Source organism: Neltuma alba, unplaced genomic scaffold, assembly GCF_004799145.2.
Source record: "Neltuma alba isolate B1F8T4 unplaced genomic scaffold, ASM479914v2 tig00010348_pilon, whole genome shotgun sequence".
NCBI lineage: Eukaryota > Viridiplantae > Streptophyta > Magnoliopsida > Fabales > Fabaceae > Neltuma > Neltuma alba.
This window is the reverse complement of record NW_021635258.1, coordinates 83,079-97,867: the sequence shown is the minus strand read 5'-3', so window position 1 is coordinate 97,867 and position 14,789 is coordinate 83,079. Positions and strand designations below refer to the sequence as shown.

Sequence of the window (14,789 nt, the reverse complement as noted above, 5' to 3'; positions counted from 1 at the left end):
TTTTATAAACTACAAACGAGATCTTATAATTAAGACCAAAAGTAGTACTTTCCTTTCTTCCTTAATATTAGAGCTAGTTAAAAAGTTAGATTTTATCTCAAATATAAGACATCAATCTATTTTGTCTTTTAAATTTATAATTTATTTTCTAAATTATCCTTATTGATTCAACATATTAAGAAATTTTCCATCCAATGGTAGTAAAAGAATATTTTAAAGAAATCAACTCATATTTTTTTTATAAATAACTAACTTAATTAACTTTTTTAATATATTTAAATTAAGTAACTTTCATATTAACAATCGGGGGTAGCAATATATTTTTTTGCCAACGTCTTACGTAATAATATCTACGCTCTCTCTCTCTCTCTATATATATATGTAGATTGTGCTTACCAAGTCTTACAATAATAAAGTTACGTCATTAATTATGATTCATGCATAAACATACATCCATTTGCCCCTTACGAATTCATTTTTACTGCCTCTTATGCAAATCCAATCCTTAAGATAATCGTTACTTCCATTATTGTTTTCTTTCGAGCTCTTCAACAATTTTTCATTACCAAACGCAGGCGTTGATTGCCCAATTAATAAAAGTCAACGAAGTTGGAATAATAATAACAATAATAGTTGTACATTTTATTCTAACACCACCCTTTCATTGCCGTCTGTATCTATATGTGTGTGTGTGTGTGTGTATCTCAAACACCATTAAACCTTCCTTCCACTATATCTCCTCTCATTTTCTTTCCCTTCTTCATCTTCATCCTCTCAACTAAACATGCTTCGACCTTCTTGTCTTCTTCCCTTACTTACGTTCATATTCTGGTCACGCTCCACTCTTAACGGCGTCGTTTCAGATCCACAGACCAACCTTCTTAAGATCCAGTGCAACCCATTCAACGAGTTCTTCGTTACCAACATCTCCATCTACCATGACAACCTAAACGCAACGTTTCAAGCCATCAGAGAGCAGATCAGTGACCAAAACAAGCACTTCGCCACTGCACAACAGCAACGCCTTGGAGAAAACCCCATTATCACTCTTTTTCAGTGCAGAAACTACCTTACCATCCCCGACTGTGTCGCGTGCTTCGATGCCGCCGCCATACGAATCCGTAGCTGCGTCGCCGCCGTAGCCCCCGGTGCCCATGTCGTCTACGACGGCTGCTTCCTCAGGTACCACACTAGCTACTCTCTCCAATCTTAAAGGTTTCTTTCTTTGGGCCATATGTTACGACACTACAACATCAGTTTGTGCTGTTTAATGTTAAATTTGGTTATTAGAAAAATTAATCTCTCAGTTCCTATATATGATCTGCACCTTTTATTCAATGGGTCCTGTACTAAAAATTTATAGATCCGTTGTTCCTATATGTGTCACACAGAATATTAAAAATTCTGGCTCGTTAATTAATTCAGTCAGGTCAGGTGAGGTACGTACTAGTCCTCCCCCAGTTTGAAGGTCCATGAGCAGAGATGGTAGTCGAATTATGATCAGATTCAGATCTATCATGACTAAATATATATTGAATATATCCTAATTATTTTTTTTAAAATGAAAGACAAAAATGATAAAAAAAAATTTATAGAAAAATTAGTTTGAAAAATACAACAGCAAAAGTAATTAAAAATTTAAGACAAGTAAAAATAAAATTTAATAAAATTTACAAATGTCTTGTAGTTTCAAAAATGAAAAAAAAAAGATAATTATGAGATGTAATATTTCTTTAAGGCTAAAGTATAAATTTGGTCTTTTAACTTTGTACATGGTTTTAATTTGGTTCAGTAACTTTAAAAAGTATGGATTTGGTCCTTTAACCCTAAAATCATTAGGCTTCAATGATGATTTTTTATAACAGTCATGGATTTTTGAAAATTAAACTTAATATGTTAGTATTTGAGAATGTTTTATCAACATTTAAGATCTTAACATCATCATTTTTAAAAAAAAATTTTAGGGTTAAAGGACTAAAAGTATACTTTTTTAAATTAAAAGGCCAAATTGAAACCTTGTACAAGGTTAAAGAACCAAATATACACTTTAAACTTTCTTTAATATATATATTCTTGTTTTAAAATTTATAGTTTTAATGTATAATATATACAAACACATATTTCTTGAATATTTTATCATGACTCTTTTTTCAACCTTATATTGCGATTTAAAATTTTCGAATAAAAAAAAAGAGTGGATCAATTTAGATTATGGTCTCACTACAAACCAGACCAAAATCCAACTTGAAGTTTAGTTTGATTTTTTTATCAAACTAGGTTTGGCAATCCATAGTCTAGTTCAATTTAATAGTAACCCAAGGTCGGGTTGACTGAACTTGATCCATGAATAGGTGGATTGGTCGAGTCTGAGACCTTAATTTTTTTTTTCTTAGTGGGAAGCAAGATTACAACGTGATAAATACAATTAATATAATAAAAAATAGGGAAAATAGCAATTAGGTCCCACTCAAGGAAATTAAATACAAAAAGGTCCTTTGAAATCATGAAATTATTTTAAAGTCCCAAAAAATTTTTGCATTAAATTTTATTTATTCACTTACCAAATTACCCTTTTTTTTTTTTTAAAGTTTGCATTGACAACTGAAAGAGCAGTGGTTGACAACTCAGGGTGCAAGGATTGACAACTATCGCGGCTGGTTTGACAACACATTTTCTCAGCATATCACACCATAAGTTGTCAAACCAGCCGCGATAGTTGTCAATCCTTGCACCCTGAGTTGTCAACCACTGCTCTTTCAGTTGTCAATACAAATTTAAAAAAAGAAGAAGGGTAATTTCGTAATTAAACAAATAAAATTTATTGCAAAAAGGTCCCTTGGGACTTCAGAATAATTTCATAATTTCAAGGGACCTTTTTGTATTTAATTCCCTTGAGTGGGACCTAATTGCAATTCTCCCTAAAAAATATCTATAATCATATAAAACATATCCTAAAATATTAAGACTTAATCATGAACAGATAAAAACCTAAAAGGTAACATATAAATTACAAATTATTAAAAACAAATTCACCAAACCATCTAAATAGTCTAATCACTTGGTTTGGAACTCAATCCAATCTGACCAACTAGTCTGATCCAATTTTATTATATAGCTTATTTGGACAGAATTTGATTGGACCAGACCATCTCGGATTGATCGGACAAAACTGCTGGGTTTTTGCATACCCTTGATTCAAATGGTTCCCTATTTTATTGCCGATTGTTAAGCACTAGCACTGGTTCTATCTAATTCCCAATCTACCCCCAACTATGAACCGGATACTAGGTGGGTTTCCGATTTAGCCAGGTGAATCAACCGGTTCTCCTTTTAGAATCGTTGGTCGTTAACAGTCTTTTTTGGCTAACTAATCTTTCTTTCTTTTTTTGCGCCAATGGCGGTTAACATTGTTCCCCGCAATATTGTAAACATAATTACTGATCCCTAAAATCATCTAAGTGGCGATTGAACAGTGTTAACTAGGGCTGTTATGAAAACAAAAAACAAAAAAAGCTGATGTGATGCTTAACTGGGAGCCAAGTGCACACTGCGACATAAGATACAATACCATGATTTGAAATTATAGCGATCAAAATTAAAATTCAATAAAAAAATTATAGTATTAACCCAAAAATGAATATGTAAACAACCCATTTAAACTTAAAAAAAACGCATTAGTTGAAATAAAACAAGTTGAAGCAGGATCAGTTCCTTTATTATTCTCGGCCACTTTCAGTCTACTATTTAATTTTAGTTTATAATAAGAAACCGATCAATTAATTTCCAAACACACAGACACATCAGAATCATCCAAACTCAAAAAATTCGTCCTCTCTCATCATATGCTTGATTTATACACAACAAGTCCATATATTGTACTTGGAAAATGATACGACATACTTTATGGTGTTTAAAGGTACAACTCCAATGGTTTCTTTGACGAGACGACGCAACCTTTCAATTTCGTATCGTGTGGGAATCAGACTACGGGAGATCAAGCCATTACCACAACAGTGCGACAGGTGCTAATGAATCTCCAAATAACAACACCTCGAATGCCTAGTTTCTTTGCAGCCACGAAGATTAATGTTCCAAATAATAATAATGGTACAAATATTTATGCGTTTGCTCAATGTGTTGAGACTATCACAACCGATGGTTGCCTTGATTGCTTGAAGGGTAGGTTCAATAGTATAGAGATTTGTCTTCCTTTTTCAGATGGCAATGCTTTTGATGCTGGTTGTTTCTTGAGATACTCCACCACTTCCTTCTTTAATGATACCCACACAATTGATATCACGCCCATCATCAAACAAGGTACCTACAAATCATTCAAAGATTTATATATATATATATATATGGGTTAATACCATCTTTGATCGATGGAGTTTGCACGAATTTTGGTTTTGTTTCCTAAAGTTTCAAACCATGCATGGGTTTGGGTCCCTTGATTGGCAAAATGGTTTAACTTTTTATTAAATTATAAGGACTAATATTTTAGACGGAAAGAAATTTAAGAGATCAAAACCTATAGTTTGACACCTGAGGGATCAAAACTAAAATGAAAACAAACTTGAGAGGTAAAAAATGTATTAACCGCTATATATGTAGCCCCTTTTGTCTTAGATGCATGCACTTAGCTTGATATACGATCCCCATAGATAAATATATAGTTTGGTTTTTAAAATTTGCGGTTCAAAATGAGTGACTAGTTTGAAAATGAATTACTGTTGTTTAATTTCCTATATATACTGTAGGATCAAGCAAAAAGGGGGTTACAATTGGAGGGGTTGTTGGAGGTCTTGCTCTTGTGTTAATCCTCGTTGCACTGTTTGCCTGGACTAGACGACCAAGAAGGAATAAGAGGGTTCCTAGAGGTATATCAGATTTAAATTATTTAATGCGATGTTTTGTTTTTCATATCTATGAAGGATGAATAATACTTGGGGTATGATTTTCTTACAAGAGGATATATATGTATATAGAGAGAGAGAGGGGGGGGGAGGTCTAGTCGTAGTATGTTTTCAAATCACAAACTTACATATGGAAGAAGAATCTTCCAAGGTCAAGGTCAAGGTCAGACCCAGAGGCAAGTAGCTAGATGAATCTCGTACTTTACTCACATGTAAAATAATCTAACAAGCATGGATAAACTCAATTAATAAATAAGGTCAAAATCGTAGATTTGTTGCACTTCGGACTTGGATCTCCCATCTCAGTTTTATTCAATTCCCTCTTGATTTTCCTTGAAATAAGGTCAATTAGCATTCTAATGATAGGAAAATCACCCTAGTGGGGTGGATCAAATCCCTAACAAGTTTTATTACCTTATGAAGTGACTTTGACTTGCATTTTCCTAAACAGGAGACATGACTGGAGCAAGCAAGTTGAAAGGTCTAGCTACTTATAATTATAATGATTTGGTATATGCAACCAAGAATTTCAGTGAAGAGTACAAACTAGGAGAAGGAGGATTTGGGGTTGTATACAAGGTAATTTTAATCTGATATTCAATATTTAAATATTTATGATCATGCTCTTTAGCAAGTATGTCTCTAAAAATACATTTCCAAAAGGACAAACGTGGTACTCATAACAATTGAAATTCTTTAATTATCATCATAGGGCACTATGAAGAATGGGAAAGTTGTTGCAATCAAGAAATTAACTTTACAACAATCCAGGAAGATGGAAGAGGATTTTGAAAGTGAAGTGATGCTTATAAGTAATGTTCATCATCGGAATCTTGTTCGGCTTCTGGGATATTGTAGTGAAGGGCATGATAGAATCCTTATTTATGAATATATGAAAAACAGCAGCTTTGACAAATTCCTGTTCGGTATCTTCTATCAACCAACAGCTTTTATGAATTTGCATAATCTATTATTTTTCTTTTTAACATAAAGACATGAGTGCACATTTTCAAATCAACAACACAACAACACCGACTTATGAAAGAAAAGCCTAATCATATGTCATACTTACGTTGGAGAACATGATAATAAGCTTTCCATATCAATTCCCTTATCATTTTTAAGGTTTGCCCTTGATATTTTTCTTACCTTTCAAAGTCTGTACACTTGGAAAATAGGTAGAAACAAAGGTTCCCTCCAGTGGAAGCAGAGATATGATGTAATTTTAGGAATAGCAAGAGGTTTGACTTATCTACATGAGGAATTTCATGTGCGTATTATACATAGAGATATAAAGACTAACAACATCCTCTTAGATGATGAATTACAATCTAAAATTGCTGATTTTGGATTGGCAAAGCTTTTACCTCAAGACAAATCTCATCATCTAAACACAAGAGTCGCAGGAACATTGTAAGTTCAAAGAATTATATTTAATTTTCTTTACCTCTATTATAGCACATGGATTGTATGAGGTATTGATAATATATATGTGAGTACGCCCACAAACACTCACACACGAGTCAATCGAACACTATATTCTACACCTATGATACTCAATAGAATTCATATATATATAATGTCAAACATGGCACAAAAATTTACACTACATATGCCTATTTCAGACTTCATTGGATCTATAATTATATGTACTGTGTATATGTATGTGTTTAATATCTATTGGAGTCATTGTTTCAATCTAATTATATCACATTCTATTGTATTTATTAGAGGATATACAGCACCGGAGTATGCAATTCATGGCTAATTATCAGAAAAGGCTGATGTTTATAGTTATGGTGTTGTTATGTTAGAAGTTATCAGTGGTCAGAAAAGCACGGAATTAAGGCTTGATAATAATGATGAGGGTGCATTCCTCCTTCAAAAGGTGAGGAAATTCCCATTATTATTGCAGTTCCTCGTGTTTATCTTTGAGAAGATTTAGACATGGGGATGTATTTTCAATAATAAAGCTCTAGGTTATTTAGCTGTCTTCGGAAAATCCTTTCCTCCAATGCCAATATACAATGAATCTGAGAAATATCTAAGAAGACACTACCGTAAATATGTTCATTTGTCTCTTGTATCCCTCTTTTTCACTTCCCTATTGTCTCATTTGATAGGCTTGGAAACTTTATGAGAAAGACAGGCACTTGGAATTGGTGGACAATACCTTAGATCCTAATGCCTATGATGCAGAAGAAGTGAAGAGAATCATAGAGATTGGTTTGCTTTGCATCCAAGCATCTGCTGATAGGAGACCAATGATGTCTGAAATAGTTGTTTTGCTCCAAAATAAGGACTTATTAGAGAACATAACGCCCACTATGCCAATCTTGATTGAAGCTAATTAGTGGTCCCTGGTTTATCCTCTAATTGTACGGAAATAACCACTTGTGGGTTATTTTAGAATTTTGATCATAAAAATAAATAGAAAAAGCAATTGAGTACATGCAACTGTACATCTTTAATTTTCATTTTATTCAATACTTGTGTGTAATTTTGTACATTCGTCTTAGAAATTATATGTGAATATATGATTACAGGATGCAATTTGGAAAGCTACATTAATTTTGTTAAAATCTTAGATGTGACATCAAGAATTCAGTTCTATTATTTAATTGATGAAGTTAATATTTGTACATAATGTGACTTTTTTAAAGTGATGTCACGCATGATATTTTTTTTTTTTTTGCCATCCATATTCCATACACATGAGATATTATTTTAACAGAGATACTCCCTCCTGTCTTATTTATAAGTTTCAAATAACTGAATCACATTTAATGAACTAGCAGTTAAAATTATTAAAAATAATAAATATGTCAGAAATGTATCATTGTTTTTTCAAATTTGCCCTTATTTATTAAGAGAGTCAATGTGAGTCAATAAATAAAAAAAATGATGAAAGAGAATATATAGGAGTAATATTAATAAGAGAGAGAGTACTAAATAGAGTCAACTAAAACAAAATAGGAAGAAAAGTAATAAATACTCAAACAAGCTCAAAAATAAAATTTATATTTTAGATCAAATCTATCTCCGAAAATAAAGCTTATATATAGTATCGGAGGGAGTAATGTTCAAAGCCGCCCAAAATAAATTATTAATAGTAAATATACAAATCACATTATTTCATACATGATATATTATTTTAATGGAGACAAAATTGAGAATTTAAAAAGGCAAAATTAATTTGAGGTTGGTGGCTGCCCAACTACTCACAAGTCACAAGTTGGGTCCTATCTGGATGCATGATCTCCCCACTCCCCATGATGTGAAACGAGGGGAAAGAGAGGAGAAAGAAAGAGAGAGGATCCTAAAAATATAGTAGAATATTTTATTCAATCAACTAAGTCGGCCTATAATGAGGAATATGATTGCTATTTATAAAGTTCTTAAAATATTTAAAAAATAATTGTTCAAAAAAATAAAAAATAAAAAAGTAATAATTCAATCCTTAATCTATTTTAAAAATATATAGATAATAAATATATATAATCTTATAATAATACAAATAATTAAGACATTCTATTTTATTGATATTATGCAAAAATTCGAAGAAAAATAAAAACACAATTATCTAAGAAAATCGTAGGGGTAGGAAAGTTGTAATAAATAATCACTATGGTGCCTTGTTTTCGGTGAATAACATGATGCCTTTTAAAAAGACCAAAAAATACGAAATTATAAATGAATTAATTTTTTTTTACCTAAAAGAGTAAAACAATATCCAACACTATGATATTATTTTCTAGGGTTAATTAATCCGCAAGTCCTTATAGTTCCAACGAATTTTGAATCAAGTCCCTATAGTTTTTTTTCTTTTTATCAGATCCTTATACTTTTAGCTTTTTTTAATTAGGTCCTTGTGTTTATTTTTCTTTTAATTAAGTCCTTATAATTTCACTAAATTTTTAATCAGGTCCATGTAGTTTTAATTTTTATTTATTAATTAAATATAAACTTAATTAAATAGATTAATACTGAAATATAAATATTAATAATTAAATTAAATTAATAATTATGTAATAAAAAAGTAATAGAATTAATTAATTCAGGAATATTTTTTAGAACAATTAATTTTTTTGCTGAAAAAATTAAAATCATTATAATAATTCAATATCTTTAGAATATTATTGTTTATAAACTAATATTAAATAATATATACTATTTTATGTTTATATAATAGTACTATTAAAATTTATAAAATAAAGAATAAAAAATTCAGGGACTTAATTAAAAATAAGGTAAACTTATAAGAACTTGATAAAAAGAAAAATAAATACAAGGACCTAATTAAAAACAGATGAAAGTATAAAGATCTGATAAAAAGAAAAAAAACTATAAGGACCTAATTCAAAATTAGTTGAAACTATAAGGAGCTGTGGATTAATTATCCCTATTTTCTAAATGTATTCAACATCCTAATCTTATTTTCAACTTCTAGCACTCTGATATTATTTATAATGTATCTAGCATCCTAAAATATAAATAAGATTAATGTGTTAGATATAGTTGAAAAATAACATTTAGAGCGCTAGTTGAATTAAAAAAAATAATATTAAAATATTGTATTTTTTTAACCACCGAATACCACCATATGTTGAATGCCCTACCTAAAATTCCTTATGTCAAATGTAAATCAAACGTAATTCTCTTCTATTAAACACAAGTAATTAATAATGGATATAGAGAAAGGGAAAGTTGTAAAAATTTTAGGATCTTAATTACCTAATTGTTTCTCTTTAAGGTTCATGTGTTAGGTAAAAATGTCTGACGTTTAAAACAGAGCTAGTATATTTGACTCTTTTTTTTGGGTATGAGTACATTTTTTTTTAATTGTTGTAATTATTATTTTTTAAAATTTCCTCCTCCGAAGAGCACGGGTTGATTTTAGTTATGATCATAATACATTTCATTGTGACAATTTAATCACTTGCAAACTCCACAACATCATCTTGCTATGGCAAAAAAAGAACCAAAAAAAAAATCCCATCACTAAATTCACGGCACACGCTTTGGAAACAGCTTGTATGCTCAGAGGCGTCATGTTTACAGATAAGTTCGATATGATTCTCACAGCCACAATTTATTTGGCCAATTCATACCCAACTTAATAAATATTATATGAATTAAATTCTAAAAGTCAACTCTCTAAATAAATTAATTGAAATTAAATTAAATGCCATCAAAATATCCCATCATTGCCTACATGATTATCTGGCCCTCTATGTCAAGATGCCTTATTTCTCTCTCTATTTATAGAGAATATATATGTGTGCGTGGGTGGTTTTTTTTTTTTTTACTTTAGCCATCATCATCATCAAATCTGGATTCTTTTAAATTATAAATATCTAGATCTTATGGATGGTTTTACACACACACACACACACCCGATATATATTAAAACCTAATTAGGTCTGTCTTCTTCATCCTTTGGCTTCCTTCTTCATCTTTAGACATGAATCATTAGCTCTCTCCACAATACAAAGCCAACCCTACACATATACCTATTCCGATCCAATCTCAGTAAGCAAATTCTAATCTCTTTCATCAAATTACCTTCACATTTTGGTGGGGTCGGATCCTTAGTGGCATCGTTTCGACAGGATTATGAAGAGATATTTTTTTTGGGGGTTTTTTTTTTCAGGGCAGCATGGTTCTTTTTGCCCCATTTTGCAGAGGGGCGAATTTTTGAAACGGATTTGCATAATCGTATTCGGCTTCTAAATTACAATATGGGTGGTCCAATTCTAAGATGGGATTTTGAATCTCTACTGCTGCGAGAGTTTTGTACATTCTCTTCCCAATTATGTCATGATCCATTGGTTTCTCTTTGATTTCTTCTTCTTCTTAAGTTCTTGTAAAATGTTGTTTTTGAGAGCATGTAGAAAAAGGATGCACCGAAAGTTGTAGTAGACATTTAGAAGACATGAGCCGCACAGTATGCATAGGATTTATACGTGATTTGTTTAAGTTTTTTTTAAATATATATATACGCAAATTATATTTTTTCATAAATTAAAATATTGTTTTAAATTTTAAAAATAAATAATAGTTTGCTTTATGATAATAAAATTAATATGTTTAAGTATTAATTCTAATCTTTAAGAAAATGAGAAACTTAATCTGTCAGTCCCTGTGTAGTTTTACCTAATTTTCAATTAGGTTCCCATATTTTTTTTCTTGTTATTACATATTTACACTTTCCTCAATTATATTTTTCTTCCTACGCTCATAATCTGTTCATCATAGCTGATATGGATGATTAAATGAAATATAGTACAGTACTACCTCATGTTTTTAACATAAGAACTAGATAACTAATTTGTGAATATTAAAAAAATTATTAGTTAAGTTAGTTATTTATAATAAATGTATACTGTCTTCCAAAATTCCCTTGTTCATTATTTGCATTAGAATAAAAATCCTTTAATCACCATGAAGACTACTTTGAGAAAAAAAATAATAAGTAAATATAGGAAACAAAGTAGATTAGGGTTTTAGACATTAAGTGAGAGTTATCTTATCAGTTATTAATATTGTTTTCCTTATAAATTAATAAATTATGACTATTGGAATCAATGCTTATAATTGAGAAAACTATAGGGAGATCAATAAATAAGACAAGATTATAGAGACTTGCATATGATTATTTAATTTGTGCCAATAAAATTCAAGAAAAAACTTATAAAATAAAAGGTTTTCAACTGTATGTCAACATCGATAGTAAACGACAATTAAAATGAAATTCAAATGTATTTTCTTCACTAAGAAGGTAAAACTGATTAAGAGGGAAAACACATTGAGAAGTGGACATAATTTTACAATGCTGAAGCTAATAGTGAAACAAAAAAAAAACTTTGCTACTATATTTGAAATAGTAAATAATAATAACAATAATCTTAATGAACACCATGCCACTAAAATCAAAAAAAAAGAAAAAGACTAACACTTTGCATTTCCATCTCTACCCATATAGTCATATACTATATTGGTCATATCACATATCACGTTGATTTTACAAAAATGAAAACGCGCTCCTTTATATATACACACACCTAACTAACTTGACCTAAGTTTACTCCTATATATATACACACACTTTCATTCTAAAACACCATGATCCTTCTTTCGTTATTCTCCACATTATTCTCCATACAGGCCAAATCTTCATTCCATTATTTGATTTTCTTCTTCCCCTTCTTCTCTCAACTGAACATGCTTCAACCTTCTAATCTCCTTCCATTATTATTTACCTTCGTATTCTGGTCAAGCTGGAGTCTTAACGGCGTCGTTTCAGACCCACAGAACAATCTTCTTAAGATCCGGTGCACCCCATATGACAGGTTCGTCGTTAGCGACATCTCCGTCTTCAATGAAAACCTAAACGTAACCTTCAGAGACATCAGACGGCAGCTCAGTGACCAAAACAAGCACTTCGCCACCGCGGCGAAGGAGGCCAATGGAGAAGGCCCCGTTTACACTATTTTTCAATGCAGAAACTATCTGTCCATCGCCGACTGTGTCTCCTGCTTCGACGTCGCTGCCGTTCAAATCCGCAGCTGCATCTCCGCCATGGCCTCCGCTGCCCTTGCCGTCCTCGATGGTTGCTTCCTCAGGTACAACTTGTTGCCATCAATGTTTGACTTTTTCATTAGCATATAGGGTTGAGATATCAGATAAGATATAATTGCGACATTTTTTCGGTTTGGGTCAACTATTGCGATGCAATTTATACGCGTACGCCCGCGTATATCAGTTATCGAAGCGTGTTTGCTTAATTGATTATTTAATGAGCAGAGAGACGGAGAGCCGAAACTTTGGATTATTCGGGCTTGGGGGGGAAAAAAAAAAACTCTTTTAGGCTTATTTATAAGTGACTTCCATTATATTTTATACAAGCAAAGGAACTTTAAACTTTATTAACTCTCATTTAAAATTCAACAAATTTCTAATTTTATCCTTATTTAATATATATCATATCTTATATAAACAAAGTCAACACAATAATAAATGAAAGTAAAATTTTTTATCCATACAAAAATTTCTCTCAATATCCTATAAATAGTACTAAAAAAATCTTCTTTCCCTACCCCATAAATAAGACTAGAGGAGTGCTCCAATGATACTATTTATAGGAAATAGAGAATTTTGTTTTTTGTCCTTAAGATAAGTTATTTTAATAAACTTATTATATGAATATGCAATTTCACCTCTAGTTTAATGTTCTGTGCATAATTACTTTCCTAAGAATCATATATATTAAATAAAGATAAAGTTAAAACATTTTTAAATTTTAAAATAGAATTAATAAATTAAAGGTTAAGAAAAATCATTGATTTTGGTAAGATATGTTGAAAGTGTTTTATAAATGACAGATAAGGAGTAAGCTTTTACACTTTCAATTGGCTCTTTAATTTAATGCTTGTTTAATTTTAACTTTCCTCCAAATGCTTTGTTTATTAGTTTTCATTTATTACTCCCTCAACTTTATCTTAAGTTTCAATTTGATGTTCTAATTGTCTTTGGTTTGAATATATATAGTCCCTTAACAGTATCATAAAACTGCATTTTAGCGGAAATTTTCTCCCTAAAGAGCATGCACCCAACCATAAATATAATCATATATAAGTTAAACTATACTATAAGGGGCCTTAATTTTATATAAGGGCTTAATTTGGTCTCTTAACTTTAAAAGTATACTTTTAGTTCTCTAACACTAAAATCATTAACCAAAAAAAATAATGATATTAAGATATTGAATGCACATTCTTATATGCTAATTGCTAATATATTAAGTTTAATTTTAAAAACAAATACAATTGTTACAAATATTTATCTTTTACGACTAACAATTTCGAAAGTGCGAAAGATATATTTTGAAACTATATATATATATATATATATTCATCCTCTCATCAACTTTATTTATACACAACGAAATGCTTATTGCACTTGGAAAATGATAAGGGATACTTTATATATGGTGTGTTGAGGTACAACTCCAATGGTTTCTTTGATGAGACGCCGCAGCCTTTCAACATCGTATCATGTGGGAATCAGACTACGGAAGAAGCAGCAACATTTAACACAACAGTGCGACAAGTTCTAGTGAATCTCCAAAGAGCAACACCTGGAATCCCTAGTTTCTCTGCGGCCACGAAGATTCATTTCCCTAATAATAATTATAATGGCGCCACTATTTATGCTTTTGCTCAATGTGTCGATACCGCCACAATGAACCAGTGCCTTAATTGCTTGAAGGTTGATTACAGTAGCTTGGAGATTTGTCTTCCAAATTCGGATGGTACGGCTTTTGATTATGGTTGTTTCATGAGGTACTCCACCACTGCCTTTTTCCCAGATAACCAGACCATTGACACCATACCCTTGGTCAAACAAGGTACATTATTCATTCAAATATTTACATATAATCGTTGTTGTATCGGATGCATAGATATAATCACACACACACACACAAACATACATAGTTACCTTGCTGCCATGATAGTAGGTTTGCGCACGTTAAATTTTGCTGGCAAAAGTGTATCTTTAGTTTTTTTTTAAAAAAAATTATACCCAAGATTTTATTTTAATCCCTTTATTCATAATGAGCTGAGTGACTAATTTTGAAAATGAATTGTTTGTCCTTGTGACTTGTAGATTCCAGCAATAAGGGGCCTACTATTGGTGGAGTAGTTGGCGGTATTGCTTTTGTTTTGATACTCCTTGGATTGTTTGCCTGGATTAGACGACCTAAAAAGAATAAGAGAACTCCTAGAGGTAAAACAACTTAAAAGTCTTCAAATACTGGGTTTATCAGTTTGTAACTATTTCAGGTCATGTTTTTCTTTGCATTTTCCTCACCAG

At 31.1% G+C, this 14,789-nt stretch overlaps 1 protein-coding gene across 1 annotated transcript; it reads left to right on the top strand.

The window, feature by feature from the left end:
* Positions 1-784: 784 nt before the first annotated feature.
* Positions 785-7,267, top strand: LOC114755910 (cysteine-rich receptor-like protein kinase 3). Its single transcript, XM_028944806.1, has 7 exons — positions 785-1,182; positions 3,917-4,317; positions 4,758-4,877; positions 5,365-5,492; positions 5,626-5,839; positions 6,689-6,801; positions 7,037-7,267. The coding sequence occupies exons 1-7, from the start codon at positions 785-787 to the stop codon at positions 7,265-7,267; spliced, it is 1,605 nt and encodes a 534-aa protein (XP_028800639.1).
* Positions 7,268-14,789: the final 7,522 nt, after the last annotated feature.